Raw genomic sequence first — 14,529 nt, 5'->3', positions numbered from 1 at the left:
CCTGGGGAGATTTTATTCTCTGCCGTCCACTTAAACGTAATTAGGTTCCCCTTACATCCATTTTTCTACTATATCTTCAGCAAATTGGGGCTTTGCCCTCTGCAAGTTAACCCTAACTTCCTTAGGGTAATTTCAGTCCTTCTGCTCTTGAACCGTGACAGGGGTCTCAATCTTGACGTCATTGACCTCCTCCTCTGCTACCGAATTAACAGAATCAAACATAGTGAGCTGTGCTATCATTTCTTTCCTATTGAAAAACGATCTAACGTACGGACAAGAACTCCTTTGAAAAAGGTTGGAGACAAAACTTGATTGGGGTCAGTGGGAATTGGCGGACTCCGTTCGGCCAATCTTTCTCTATCCCCTCCACCTTTGGAGTATGTTCTATCTCTGGTTATAAAAAACTGAAAACACATCCCACTGAATGCCATTGTGAAAGTTGCCTTCCCTGTTTTTGTACTTTTCTTTGTAGATGCCTTCAAATACCTCATGATGAACTGGTTTATAGCGTTTGCAGGGCCAGGCTAGACATCTTACAAGAGAGTATGTTGAACAACGTCCCTTCAGCTACAGACTTGCTCACTCCTGGCAACCTCTTTGACATCTCTCTCCTAGGATCTACAATGGAGAGCATTCAGATTCCATCTTTCAGCAGGAGGAGGCATTCTGCTCCCATCCCTTCTGCTGCTCCTGTTATCATATCTTCCTCTACATCTGCTACCACATCATCCACCTCAGTTGTCTCAGCTCCAGAACAGGTTATGACTATTCCAGTTATAACTCAAGTCGCAGATTGTTCTGCTGACGGGCCTTCTGCATTCATCCCTGCTAAGATCCGTGTTGTGGATCATTCTGCTGAGGCCCATCTCGCTGCTCCCATCAGTGTGCCTTCAAACATTTTGTCTGACACTTCTTTAGAGAGCACTCAGGATGTTGGGGGATCTCAGAACAATGAAGGGTCTCCTCCAGTTAGAGCTGGTATGTCAGAGAAAAGTCTGGGAAAAAGGCCAATGCCTGAGGGCGGTCATGACTATAGCGACGTCCCACCAGCTCGGAGGACCAGGATGGCTTTTTTCAGGATCACTGAACCCATGCCTCCACCTCAGCTTTTCGCTCCAGAGGGTGAATCTGCCAGAACCTCCGGTCCAGCACCTTCCGTTCTTCCATGGCGCCCTCCGCTCAGCCGTGAAGATGGCTCGACCATTGGCCCTACAGATTCTTTATACTAGGACCCCCTCACTTCTTTTGCTTTCTATAAGGGTTTCTAGACTCCCAAGGATCTTGAAATCCAGAACAAGATGACCTTTGGTGAGATGTTCCGGCGGTTCCCAGCAGCTGCCGTTGAGGTAACTTTTCTTCTTATTGAGATACGTCTCTTTTCTATTTTAACTATTTAGTGGCTGTACTAACTAGAACCTCCCTTCCTCTGTGCAGACTCTATTTGGAATGTTCACCTTTCAGAAGACCATTGAGGTTCTGAACAAGAAGCTCAAGTCTCTCTCTGCTGGCCTTAAAAGATCCGTTGAAGCGGAGAGCCGGCTTGAGGCCAAAAACGCTGAGCTTTGTCTAAGCTGAACAAGTCAGAGAAAGAAACTACCGCTTTGAAAACTGAGAAGGATGCTCTGGCAAATGAAAGGGACGCCCTGAAAGCTGAACGGGAGGCCCTTAAGGCTAAACCGGACTCTCTTCAGGATGAAGTTGATGTCCTGAAGACTGAAAAGAACGTCGCCCTGACTGAAAGGGACTCACTGAGGGCTGAGAAGGGAGATCTTTAGCGTACACTTATTGCTGAATGGTTGACCCATGCCAACTTAAAGGAAAAGCTTTTAAATGAATGCTCTTCTTTGCTGAATATGATTGGCAAGGTTGAGGGTGGCATGAGAGCTCTCCTTGCCCGCTTCACTAGAACAAGTGCTCTCAGGTATGCTAAAGGGTACAGAGACGGTTTTATTGACCGTTCTCCTCCTGAGGGTGAATCTAGCTCCTGTGTTGGTTCGGATGAGTTGGACGCCTCTTTGGACATCCATCCACCAAGCAACTACCAAAATCCACCCTGCGACCCTGCTGAGAATATCTTTATTGAATGCAAAGAAGTTGCAACCTCAGGGGTTGTACCACCTTTCCATCCTTTGAACGTTCCTCCTATTACTACTATCATCCCCTCCACATCAGTTGCCTCTGACAGACTCGTGCTAACTGAGGGGGTGATTCATTTTGACTCTCCTTCCAAGGATGATGGTACAGCTAAAAATGGAGTGGGCCACAATGGGCCAGAGGGCAATGAGGGGGGAAACAATGAGTCATAGCTAGGAGAAGATCGTGCCAACTAGCACTCTGTCATCACTTACAACAGTGTTTTTTTTTTTTTTTTGAATGTATCTTCATGTATCCTCAGAACATCAATCTATGTACCTCAACATCGTTTTGTAATGACGGAACAGGGAATGATAATACATCTTTTTGGCAGAACTTCTATTTTCTAAGATGATATGATAACTTGATATCGGATTTTTTTCTTTAATTTCAAGTTTAAATTTTCAAATTTCACTTTTCATAAGTGTTTGGCGTTCGGCTTCTTAGTGCCAGCTGCCACTGACTTTGCTAAGTGCCTGGCGCTCGGCTAGAATGCCACTTACCACTCGGCATATGTTTATTTTTGAGCAAGTGTTTGGTGTTCGGCTTGCAGTGCCAGTTGCCACTAACTTTGCTAAGTGTCTGGCGTTCGGCTAGAATGCTACTTGTCACTCGGCATATGTTTATTTTTGAGCAAGTGTTTGGCGTTCGGCTTGCAGTGCCAACTACCACTGACTTTGCTAGGTGCCTGACGCTCGGCTAGAATGTCACTTGCCACTCGGCATATGTTTATTTCTGAGCAAGTGTTTGGCGTTCGGCTTGCAGTGCCAGCTGCCACTGACCTTACTAAGTGCCTGGCACTCGGCTAGAATGCCACTTGCCACTTGGCATATATTTATTTTTATGTAAGAGTTTAGTGTTCGGCTCGTAGTGCCAGTTACCACTTGCTCTACCATGTACCTGGCGTTCGGCTAGAATGCCCCTTGCCACTTGGCATATGTTTATGCAAGAGTTTGGCGTTCGGCTGTAGTGCCAGCTGCCACCTACTCTGCTATGTGCCTGGCGCTCGGCTAGAATGCCCCTTGCCACTTGGCATATATTTATTTTTATGTAAGAGTTTGGCGTTCGGCTCGTAGTGCCAGTTGCCACTTGCTCTGCCATATGCCTGGCGTTCGGCTAGAATGCCCCTTGCCACTTGGCATATATTTATGCAAGAGTTTGGCGTTCGGCTGTAGTGCCGGCTGCCACTTACTCTGCTATGTGCCTGACATTTGTCTAGAATGCCCCTTGCCACTTGGCATATATTTATTTTTATGTAAGAGTTTGGCGTTCGGCTGGCAGTGCTAGCTGCCACCTACTCTGCTATGTGCCTGACGCTCGGCTAGAATGCCCCTTGCCACTTGGCATATATTTATTTTTATGCAAGAGTTTGGCGTTCGGCCCGTAGTGCCAGTTGCCACTTGCTCTGCTAAATGGGAAGAATGCCAATTAATTTTAAGTAAAATAAACTTTTTTCATAAAACCTGAGAATTTCGTACACTTGCAAGTATGTAAGTCAAAACGAGCATACTGTTCGGAATTAAATTCTATTTCTACTGGTAGTACCTTTTTAGAGACGTGGCATTCCATGGTTTACTGACCAACCTTCCTGCCATGGTCTCCAGGACATATGCCCCATTCCTTATGACTTCTGCAATCCTGTATGGACCTTCCCATGGCGAAAACATCTTTTTGATTATCCCCACCTTTCTTTTCAGAACCAAATTGCCAAGGGCGAAGTCTCTGTGTTTCACCCTCTTGTTATGGCTATTTACGAGCGTCTGCTGATAAGAAGCAAGCCTTATTGCAGCTGCGTCCCTTTTCTCCTCCAGCAAATCAAGATTTAACCTTAACATTCAATCATTCTACTCTTGATTCCACGCCAAGCTTCTAACGGTTGGAACTAAGTGCTCAATTGGTATCACTGCCTCGGTGCCGTACGCCATAGCGAATGGCTCTCCCTGGTCGGCCGTATTGGGGTTGTTCTGTAAGCCCACAAGATGTTCGGAAGCTCGTCTAACCATTTTCCTTTTTCATCTTCGAGCTTATTCTTGATGCAGGCAAATATTGTCCTATTCGTGATCTCAGCTTGACCATTAGCCTGGGGATGGATGACTGCTGCGAACTTTTGATTAATTCCATATTCTTCCAGCAGTTCCTTCACTTGCTTGCTATCGAGGTTGGTCCCATTGTCCATAACGATCGACCTTGGTACGCCAAAGCGACAGATAATATTATTCCAGATGAAGCGTCTTACTTGAGTTTGGGTAACACTAGGGTACGGCTCTGCCTCTACCCACTTGGTGAAGTAATCTGTTGCTAACAGAACGTACTTGTTCTGCGATCTTGCGGTCAGCAGAGGGCCAACCACATCCATCCCCCATTACGTGAAAGGCCATGGCGTGGCCATTACGTGCAAGTCTTCAGGTGGTTGGTGTATCAATGGTCCGGACCTTTGGCATTTATCGCATCTTCTAGAGAATTCTTCTACATCCCGTGCCATGTTTGGCCAAAAGTACCCTTGTGTCATTGCTTTGTGTGCCAAAGATCTTCCTCCCAAATTATTTCCGCATACACCTTCATGAATGGTTCGCATGATTTGTCTAGCCTTTGTTGGGGTGACACACTTCAAGTATGGACCCGAAAAGGACCGTCTGTATAACTGATCACGCACAATAGCATATTTTGCGGCATTGGACCTAATTTTTCTTGCTTCATCTTTCTGTTCGGGTAGCACACCATCACATACGAAAGTCATGATCGGATCAATCCAGCTCAGCTCGTATGGTATAACATTAACTTGCTGAGCGCCCGGATCGGGCAGTTCATAAAAAATGGACAGCTGGATCAACACGTCAACCGGGATGACCCTAGGCAATGTTTCTCCAGAACTAGATGCACTACAGGCCAAACGATCGGCATCTTCATTATACTCCCTTGACAACTGAATGAACTTAATCTGATCGAAGTCTTTTGCCTCACGCAGAACCGCAGTTCAGTATGCTTCCATAGTCTTATCTTTGGTTCCGTATTCTCCAGTTACTTGCCGAACGATTCGTTGTGAATCGCTATAAGCAATTAGATTTTTGATCTTCAGCTCTTTAGCCAACTTCAGCCCAGCTAACAATGCCTCGTATTCAGCCTCATTATTGGTTGCTTTGAACTCAAGTCTGATCGCTTGGCTCAGCGTGGTGCCCTCTGGTGTTTGTAATTTGATTCCAATTCCTGCCCCCATTTGATTTGAAGAGCCATCAACAAAGAGCTTCCATAAGGAACAACTATAATCTTCCTCCAAGTCTTCAACATCATATTCAAGTAGGAAATCAGCCACCGCTTGACCTTTGATTGCCGTTCTGGGTTCATATGTAATATCAAATGAGCTCAACTCAATGGCCCATTTTGTCATTCTTCTTGATAGGTCTGGCTTATGCAAGATCATCCTTATAGGAAAAGTAGTTAAGACGACAATTGGATGGGATTCGAAATAATGTCTGAGCTTCCTTTTCGCGTTGACCAACGACAAGATCATCCGTTCGGCCTTTGAGTACTTTCTTTCCCGCTCGGCCATTGTTTTGCTGACATAAAACACTGGGAATTGCTTTCCGTCCTTGCAACGGATTAGAACGGCACTTGTCGCGATGCTGGATACCCCAAAGTACACAAAGAGCTTTTCATTTGGTTCGGGAGCAGATAGAACCGGAGGGTTTCGCATGTAATCTTTCAGGCTGGTCAATGCGTGTCGTTGTTCATCCCCCCAGTCTTGTCTTCCATGGCCTCGTATCTTGTCAAAAAACGGTTTACAACGATCTGAGAGCTTAGAAATGAATCGGCTCAGTGCAGCTATTCGACCTGTGAGTGCTTGTACTTCTTTAATTGTCTTTGGTTCTGCATTTCTGATCAGAGCTTCCGCCTGGGCTGGGCTAGCCTCAATTCCTCTATGATTGACCACATGTCCCAATAATTGGCCAGAGCTTACGCCGAATGAGCATTTGGTTGGATTAAGCTTCATTCCGTACTTCCTCAACACACCGAACACATCCTGTAAGTGTTCCAAGTGATCGTCCTTCTTCTTACTCTTTACCACCATATCATCAATGTAAGCCTCTACAGTTCTCCCCATTTGACTTTTGAAAATCTTGCTGATTAGCCTCTGATAAGTAGCTGCAGCATTCTTTAATTCGAACGACATGACTTTGTAGCAGTAGGTCCCACGTTCAGTAACAAAAGAAGTTTTCTCTTCATCATTCGGGTCCATGGGGATCTGATTATAACCTGAATAAGCATCTAGGAAGGTTAATCGCTCGTATCCAGTAGTGACATCCACCATTTAATCAATCCTTGACAATGGGAAGCTGTCCTTTGGGCAAGCTTTGTTCAGATTAGTGAAGTCAATACATACTCTCCATTTCCCATTCTTTTTCTGCACAACAACGACATTGGAAAGCCATGCCGGGTATTGAACCTCTCTAATGAATCCTGCCTCGAGCAATCGATCAATCTCCTCAGCTATGATTCGATTGCGTTCTAGAGTAAATCTTCTCTGCTTCTGCTTCACAGGCTTTGCGTTCGGATCTACATTAATGACAGGACATAGAAGGACTAATTCCTGGCATGTCTGAATGGCTCCACGCGAACACATCTGCATTCTGAGTCAAGAAATCAATCAACCCTTGTTTCTCCTCTTCAACAAGTCTGGTTCCCACCCTCGTTGTTCGGTCCAGCTTCTTATGGTCGATCTGCACATCAAGAAGAGGTTATGCGGTCAGAACTGGCGGCTCCTCCTTCCCACTTTTGTTGGGTGGAGGTTCCTGTAATTGCTATTTTGGATTTGCAGAACGGATGGGAATTTTCCCCTTTCCAGCAGATTTCAAAGCCACTGAATAACATTCTTTAGTTGCGACTTGGTCCCATGAATGTCAATCACCTTGGTCCCACCTGGACCCAAGCATCGCATCACTTGATGTAAGGTTGATGGGACACCCTGAACTCTGTGAATCCACCCTCTTCCTATCAAGAGGTTATAAGATGGATGAATTTCTACGACCACAAAACTCTTAGTCAGAACTCTCTCAGCAGCTTGTACTGTCAATTCCACCATACCAATGGGCTTCACCCGCTTCCCATCAAATCTTAGCAACGGATTTCCTGTAGGTTTAAGTTTCCCGGGTTCGATCTCGAGCCAATCGAACGTTACTCTGGGCATGACATTTGCACTACTTCCTAGATCAATCAGAACTCTTCGCACTAGACATTCTGCAACTGTCAGACTGACGACCAGTGGATCTTCATGAGGAACCTGAACGCGTAACAGGTCTGTTCTGTCAAACTTTATCTGTGCCGATGCGTTCTGCTGATGCAAAACATGTACACTGCCAATCCTTCTCTTCAGCTGGGCCTGGCGTAATCGCGTTCTGAGCAGTTCCTCCGACTCCGCTGTCTGTTCAGGTTGGCCATGAATTGCATTTATAATCCGAACGGGCTAAGTGCTGTGGTGATTCGGCTTCTGATTTCTCTTGATCTGCTCGGCCGGTGGGTTCTTCTCTTGTGCCGGACCTTGAACATATCCTGCAAATTCCCCCTTTGCGATCAGCATCTCCACTTGCCTCTTTAGGTTCTTGCATTTATTAGTCTGATGTCCAAAGTCACTATGGAAAGCACAATGTTTAGTTTGATCCCTCTGTTCAAGAGGTTGTTTGATTGGTAAAGGAGGGCAAAACTTATCTTTGTTCTCTTGATACAACCTTGCTAGGGTAACTCTGAGTGGAGTAACCAACTCCTCTTCTCTGGGCCTCTTCTCTGCTTTCCAGGAGGTCTGACGTTGCGGCTGAACTTGTTTTTGCCGGATCTTGGCTTTAGACTTCTCTTCTGTTGAAATAATTGATGTCTTCCTTGCATTAGCTGCCTTTTCTTCTTCCAGATGCACAAAACCGTCAGCTCTCTCGTTCAGCTCGTCCATGGTCTTCGGCGTATTCACCACCAGGCTTGTGTGGAACGGTGTCCCTCGGTTCATTGCAAGTTTAAACGCTTGGACCGCTATGGACGGATGACAATCCATTACCATGCTTTTGACAAGGTTGAACCGGGTGAGGAAAGCTTGGAGTTGTTCATCTTCGTGCTGCTTCATTGTGAAAAGGCTTGAAACATCCTTAGCCGGGCGTTTATTCCCATAGTACTGGCTTATGAACTTGTCACACAAGTCCTGGAAACTAGCAATTGAGCCTTGGGCCAGATTCTTAAACCAATTAAGGGCTGGCCCAGCCAAACTTGTAGGGAAGCATTTGTACATCAAAGGATCATTGTTAGTATTCAAAGCCATTTTCAACTGAATGTGGTAGATGTGGTCAACCGGGTCGGTTGTTCCATCAAACAGAATGAATATCTGCATGGAAAACTTCTTCGGATTAGGAGCGTTTAGGATTTCATCAGTGAACGGAGATGCAACCGTCCTTGCTGATAAGCGCAGTGCTTCATTCTCCCTTGAAAATCGTGATGGAGCTCCCTGATCGGCAGATCTCCTTTCTGAATTGCGGTGATCAAATGTTGCCATTGAAGGTCGATAGGGTGGATCAAACGATCTGTCCTCCGCAAACTCACTTTGCCATAGTGATGCAGCCCTATGATCGTGCACCGGCGCTTCCTCTCGCATGATCCGTTCGCAGTGTGGCTCCAAATGAATAGATCCCTCTCGATCCTCTACTTAACGGACATTTGGAGGGAGATCGCCTGCTAAAACTTCATCACGACGAGGATCCACGCGATTGACACCTTCTGGATCACCTTGATGAACAACATTGAACGACAAGACTCCTTCTCCTACCGGAGGTGGCCTCGGAATAGTAGGAGCTTCACGACGCTCCATTCCAGCTCGCAATTCTGCATTTTTCTTTCTCAGGGCTTCGATCATGTTCATCAACTCATCAAGCTTCGACTGCTGGCCATTCTCCAAGGGATTTGAGCTCTCTTCTCCGATCATCATTCCTGATCGGAGCAAAGTCATTAACCGCAGACTTCTTGATCACATCTGAGCTTTGCTAATGCAAACGCACCAGATCTGGACTCAAACTTGTTGAATTATGTTCATTACTGGGCGGATTTGAATTACTTCAGCTACGAGCTTGCCGAATTCGGCAATCTCATCAAGTCGCAACTGCGCAGCTCACCGAAACAAGTATAGATCAGATCTGCGTAGATCGGACGCCAACCTCTCGAGATCAACTAGAACCGAGATTCATCAAGATAGATCACAATTTCATCAATCTTGACTCAGCTTTCAAATATCAAGCACCTTCTTCGCAAAGTGCTCTGAATCGAATTGATTTCGATCAACACCAATCAATCCTCGTCGTTTTTCCCACAGACGGCGCCAATTGAAAGTACAAAGAATTTTCCCCAATTCTAGAGAGAAACTTTACACTTCCAAAATATTTTTCAACCCCTTTTCCCTCTTATTTTCGTCTATTTATAGACGGTTACAATCCCTCCTGGGCTGTACCTATCTTCTTTCCTTTTGCTTGGGCCCAACTCCTTTCATCACAATGTGGGCTTCCTTAATGACTTCCTGGACCTGGGCCCATTCAGCGAGGACTTGCTCCATCTTGGTTGCCTATACCCGACCCGTTCTCAGCAATATGGATCATACCAAACCCGGGTCACTTTTGGTGTCTTCATAAGCCTATCGTTCCTCGTGCTCCATTGTTGTTGTTGCATTTGCTTGATAAGAGTTTGCAGTAGAGCAGCTACAATACTAGAGCTGAATCGACCTCTAACGTAGAAATATCCTCTAATTCAAAGGAATCTCACCGCGCTATCCACATACATGTTCCCAACATCAATGTCTCAGGCAGGGAAAGTGATCACTGGAGGCACTCCATTGCTTCATATCCAAGCTTTCAAATTTCTGGAATATGAGTTTGTGAAACTTGCCATCACTTCTGTCCCACCTTGATTCCTCGAAAGCATTATTTAATTTGAGAACCTCAAGCCCAAGGGTTGACATTTCCTTCCCAGGAAGAAAAACATGATGATAAAGTTAACATTTTCAGATTTGGGGCAAATTTACAGATGTAGAAAACTTTTTGGATGCCTGCCAATTCACCATAAATCACATTTAATGTTTCAAGGTGAATCAGAAAGCTCGGTTTGTTGAAAGACTCTCTTGTACATTGCTCATTGTTTGCAGGTTATCTAGTACAAAAAATCCACAATCATGTATACACTGGATTCAAATAAGCAGCTCCTTGGTATACAGATGCCCTAACTTCACCATCTTCCAAATATCATATGATAAAAATAAACAACCTTTTTCCTTCGATAACTAGTGTTTCTAGGTTCAAGAAACATTTGATAACTACAAACGACTCTAAAACTTAAGTAACTTTAATATTTAAATTCTTTAAAAACGCCCCTTAGGTGTGGCTTTCTTTTGGTCCAACACGTGTTTCAATTTTAATTAACTTTTGAGTGAATTAGTTGTGATACTCATTATGAAGGAAGATGTTTTAATGGATGATAGATTCAACACCCTAAAGTTTCAAGGTTTCACAAATGAATGAGACGTCACCCCAAGTTAAGTGATAAAACAAACGACTAATGGACAAGAAAGAGCAGATTTGAAGGGCACGATGATAAAGATCTAAAAAAAAGCATTATTAACCAGGCTAGAATGGCAGATATACGACTAGAGTCGATACATGCAATGATGCATGCTTGAAATAGGAGCAGACAAACAAGAACAAGAAGCTCGTTGATACCTAGAAATCTGGTGAGCAAAATTCTCTTCTTCAGCTTTTCTCAAGCATAAATCACGCAAGAGATCATGGACAAGACATGATTTGCCTTTACCATCAGACCTTTTCTTAGGAACAACTACTAGACTTCTACAACCAAATCCATCAAATAATCCTCTGCCACTTTCTCCAAATTTTTCTGATTATTTTGCCACACAAACTGCTCGGAAACCCATAACCAGATCAGATTTCAACACAGGGATTTCATCTTCTAGGAATGCTCCTTTGTATAGGAAGCATGGTACAAAGGAAGCATGGTTTCAAGTAATGAGGCAAGTGGTTGTAGCTTGGCATCACTAACAATATATGAACTTACAATTGCTGCAACATGCCTCCACCAATCTTGTTCCTAGTCCTCCTTTGCATGAGGTCCAGAAACTACAATTTTTTTTTTTTTGACATAGAAAACACAAAAATAAAAAGTTTTATTTAACTGAAGCAATATGATGAAACCTTATCACCAGCTTGGCTGCAAGCCTGCCACAGTAGGGAAACGACCAAACGACCTTTGCCTTCATACCATGTCGAGACTTGTCACATTCAAAATAGTTTACCATCTGAACTCTCAAGGAAGTCATATGAAAATGAAGAAATTGTACATGCAACCTTTTTGGTTTTGTTTGGATATACATGCATACATGATTATATATATCCACAACATTTTAATTTTTTTATTTTCAAATGTGAGTTTTTATATTAAAATAGATAGCAGAATTAGATAAGGGTTCTTTTATCATCTAAAATAACTCTTCCCTTACTTCCAATGGATTACAATTTGAATCTTTTGAACTATTACTGTTATTTTTATTTATTATTTTTTACTTAATTATTTTTTTACCAATAGGATTCATTGCTTGATGCAGAAGTAAATACTCGAACTAACAAGCGCGAGTATACATATTCAAGTTCAACAAATACTGCTAAAAGGTTATGTTTGTACCAATCCTACAAAGGTCCTTTTATCATCTCATATGACTAATTTCTCTTTTTTTTATCATCTCATATGATTAATTTCTCTTACTTCCAATGGATTACAATTTGAAAGTTAGGAACCAATAGCTTTTCAATTTCTTTTTGTTTCTTTTCTTTTCAAATCATTAAGAGTCCATTACTCATTGTGGCAGTAAAAAAATCAAATGATGCAAAGAATTTACGCCTGAGAACGTTTACTTGTACAAATGATGCTAAACGGTTACACCTGTACTGACTCTATCAGTCCTTACACCCAGATCAGTGAAATCTATTCATTTCTGTTGGACGACTAAAATATTTCCTACATAAATGCTATTATAAAACAGCAATTCTTGTAGTGGCATACCTTGTATTAACCCTTGAATGGGAAATTCTGCTCAATGTTATGTGCTACCCTCTGAAAACATCACTTCAGCTGTTTGACAAATTAAGGCAGATTATAGACACTGGAGGATATATTCCCTTCCCAACATATCTCTGCATAAAACAAACACACTTCTTCATATTCCAAACTTCTTGGGTTTTTGGACAAAGATAATTGCACATTCCCCATTTTAATTGATTCCTGATAGGCAGCGAACAAAATCTGCATGTAGTGCATGGCCACCCTGTATCATTGTATAGTTCAATTAGCAGCTTGATAAAATGTATAAAAAATAAATTTTCACGATAGAACAATTTTTTGTACCAATCAGGTATATATGATAATGGGGGGAAGAGCCCAAGGATCTTCCATTGGGCCCAATTGCGATGGATAGGCATGTGCTGGTCAATCACTGCCATCATCTTGATGACGGGAATTGACCTGGGACGTGCAGTTTGAGAGGTGCTTGCATGATTGGAAGGCGGGGGATATGGTTGAGTTCTTCACCATGATTTATAGTCAGCCAGTCTTGGGCGGGTATGAGCCACAGAAGATTTGAGGTGTGCTCGTTCTATTGCCCATTGATGGATGTTCGGGGAACGTCCTTTCCATGGAAAGGAAGATGGTGCTTGAAAGCCCCATGAAGGCGGCCTTTTCTTGGACAACAGCTCGGGAGAGGATTTTGATTATTGACAATCTGAAAAGGCGACGTCAGATCATTGTCAATTAGTGTTGTATGTGTAAGAGGGATGAGGAATTGGTGAACCAACTCCTTTTGATCTGCCCCAGAGGTAGGGATGGTTGGGATATCATGCCGGAGTCAGCGATGAGCTTGATTGATGCTCGGGGTGGATGTCTTGTGTGTCCTCAAATTAGAGATGCATGGAAGACAGCTCCCCTGTGTCTGTGGTGGGCTCTATGGAAAGAGAGAAACAGGAGATCCTTTGATGGAGTGTGACCAGTGAAGGCATTTACTTATAGATAAAAAGAACAATCTTCATATATATATTTTTTTTAAAGAGAGAGACTATGCTAAGGTACCTAGAGATCTAATATGGAGAGTTTTAGAAAACAAAGAATCAGAAAGGGATGTACTGACGCAATAATGACGTGTGATGGATGTGAAAATACACTCAAAGTCAGCATTCAGCCCATAATTCTTCGCTATAAGCCTATAATCATGGATGAACTAACGAGACACATTCAAGATGAGATTCCATTGTGTATGTTATTTGCTAATGATATTGTTTTAATCGATGAAACTCAAGGAGGAGTAAGTGCTAAATTGGAGGTTTGGAAGGAAACTCTAAGAATGAAACTGAGTATATGGAATGTAAATTTTGTAAATTTAGAAATACAAATAGAGATGAAGTGTAGATGGAAAGTCATCAGATACCCAAAAAAAAAAATGAACGTTTTGGTTATTTAGGCTTGATTATTCATAAGAAAGAGAAATTGGAGATGGTATTAATCATAGAATCAAGGCAAGTTAGGTTAAGGAGTGCATCTAGTATTTTGTGTGATATGTATATCCTGCTAAGATTGGAAGGGATATTCTGTTCAACAACTATTACAACAGTTATTCTTTATGGAGCAAAATATTAGATAGCTAAGAAACAACATATGCATAAACAAAGTGTGGCAGAACTGTGGAATGTTGACATGAAAATGTTATAAGACAAAAAGGACAGAATTAGAAATGAACACATTTGTGAGATGGTTGAAGTAACACAAATGGACGATAAGTTGAAAGAAAATTGATTAAGATGGTTTAGACATGTGGAAAGAAGACACTAAATGCGCCATTTAGGAAGAGTGAAATGGTCATTGAGGATAATGCTAGGGATAGGGTAAGACAAAAGTTAATGTGGATAGAGTTATTAAATAAGGATGTGATAACATGTGGTTTGATTACCACTTTACCTAGGAAAAGAAAAAAAACATGTGGTTTGATTAAGGCTATATCCATGGATTGAAAAATGGAAAAATACCAGCAGCCAACTCGAGAGGTTACCATCACTCCGAATCAAATTCATGCGGTTCAAGCATAGTAGAATGCCTAGAGACAACAGAGCACCTGGAATCAGCAAGCCATCCAGCGGGGCAGGGCCTTTCCCCAGAGAAGGATTTTTCAGAAACTGCCCCAGCTTTGTTGGGGCAGGGATTTCAAAAGGGGCTTTTGAATTTTGACAAATATTTTCTGATATTTCCCCATTATTTGATTTGGGGGTTGATTTGTTCTTGTTTTTGAATTTTCTTTGAAAGAGAATTGATGTAGAGTAATAGTGAATTTAT

The 14,529-nt window shown here is 42.8% G+C and overlaps 1 protein-coding gene across 1 annotated transcript; it reads right to left on the bottom strand.

Moving 5' to 3' along the window:
- Window positions 1-6,979: 6,979 nt before the first annotated feature.
- LOC132296538 (uncharacterized) lies at window positions 6,980-8,758 on the bottom strand. Its single transcript, XM_059794730.1, has 3 exons — window positions 7,854-8,758; window positions 7,661-7,757; window positions 6,980-7,549 (listed from the first exon to the last, which is right to left on the bottom strand). The coding sequence occupies exons 1-3, from the start codon at window positions 8,756-8,758 to the stop codon at window positions 6,980-6,982; spliced, it is 1,572 nt and encodes a 523-aa protein (XP_059650713.1).
- Window positions 8,759-14,529: the final 5,771 nt, after the last annotated feature.

The sequence above is a fragment of the Cornus florida genome, unplaced genomic scaffold, assembly GCF_030987335.1.
Source record: "Cornus florida cultivar Cherokee Brave unplaced genomic scaffold, ASM3098733v1 CherokeeBrave_3.0.0_Hap2_Chr02, whole genome shotgun sequence".
Lineage (NCBI taxonomy): Eukaryota > Viridiplantae > Streptophyta > Magnoliopsida > Cornales > Cornaceae > Cornus > Cornus florida.
This window is presented reverse-complemented; position numbering and strand designations above follow the sequence as displayed.

What these genes read in the sequence shown, in the direction of transcription:
- LOC132296538 (XM_059794730.1), bottom strand. Translation starts at nt 8,758, where the DNA reads ATGCGAGAGGAAGCGCCGGTGCACGATCATAGGGCTGCATCACTATGG. An exon ending in CTCAGAGTTACCCTAGCAAG is followed by an intron (nt 7,758 to 7,853) that starts GTTGTATCAAGA and finishes TGCTTTCCATAG; the next exon opens with TGACTTTGGACATCAGACTA. An exon ending in CAGGATATGTTCAAGGTCCG is followed by an intron (nt 7,550 to 7,660) that starts GCACAAGAGAAG and finishes CAACCTGAACAG; the next exon opens with ACAGCGGAGTCGGAGGAACT.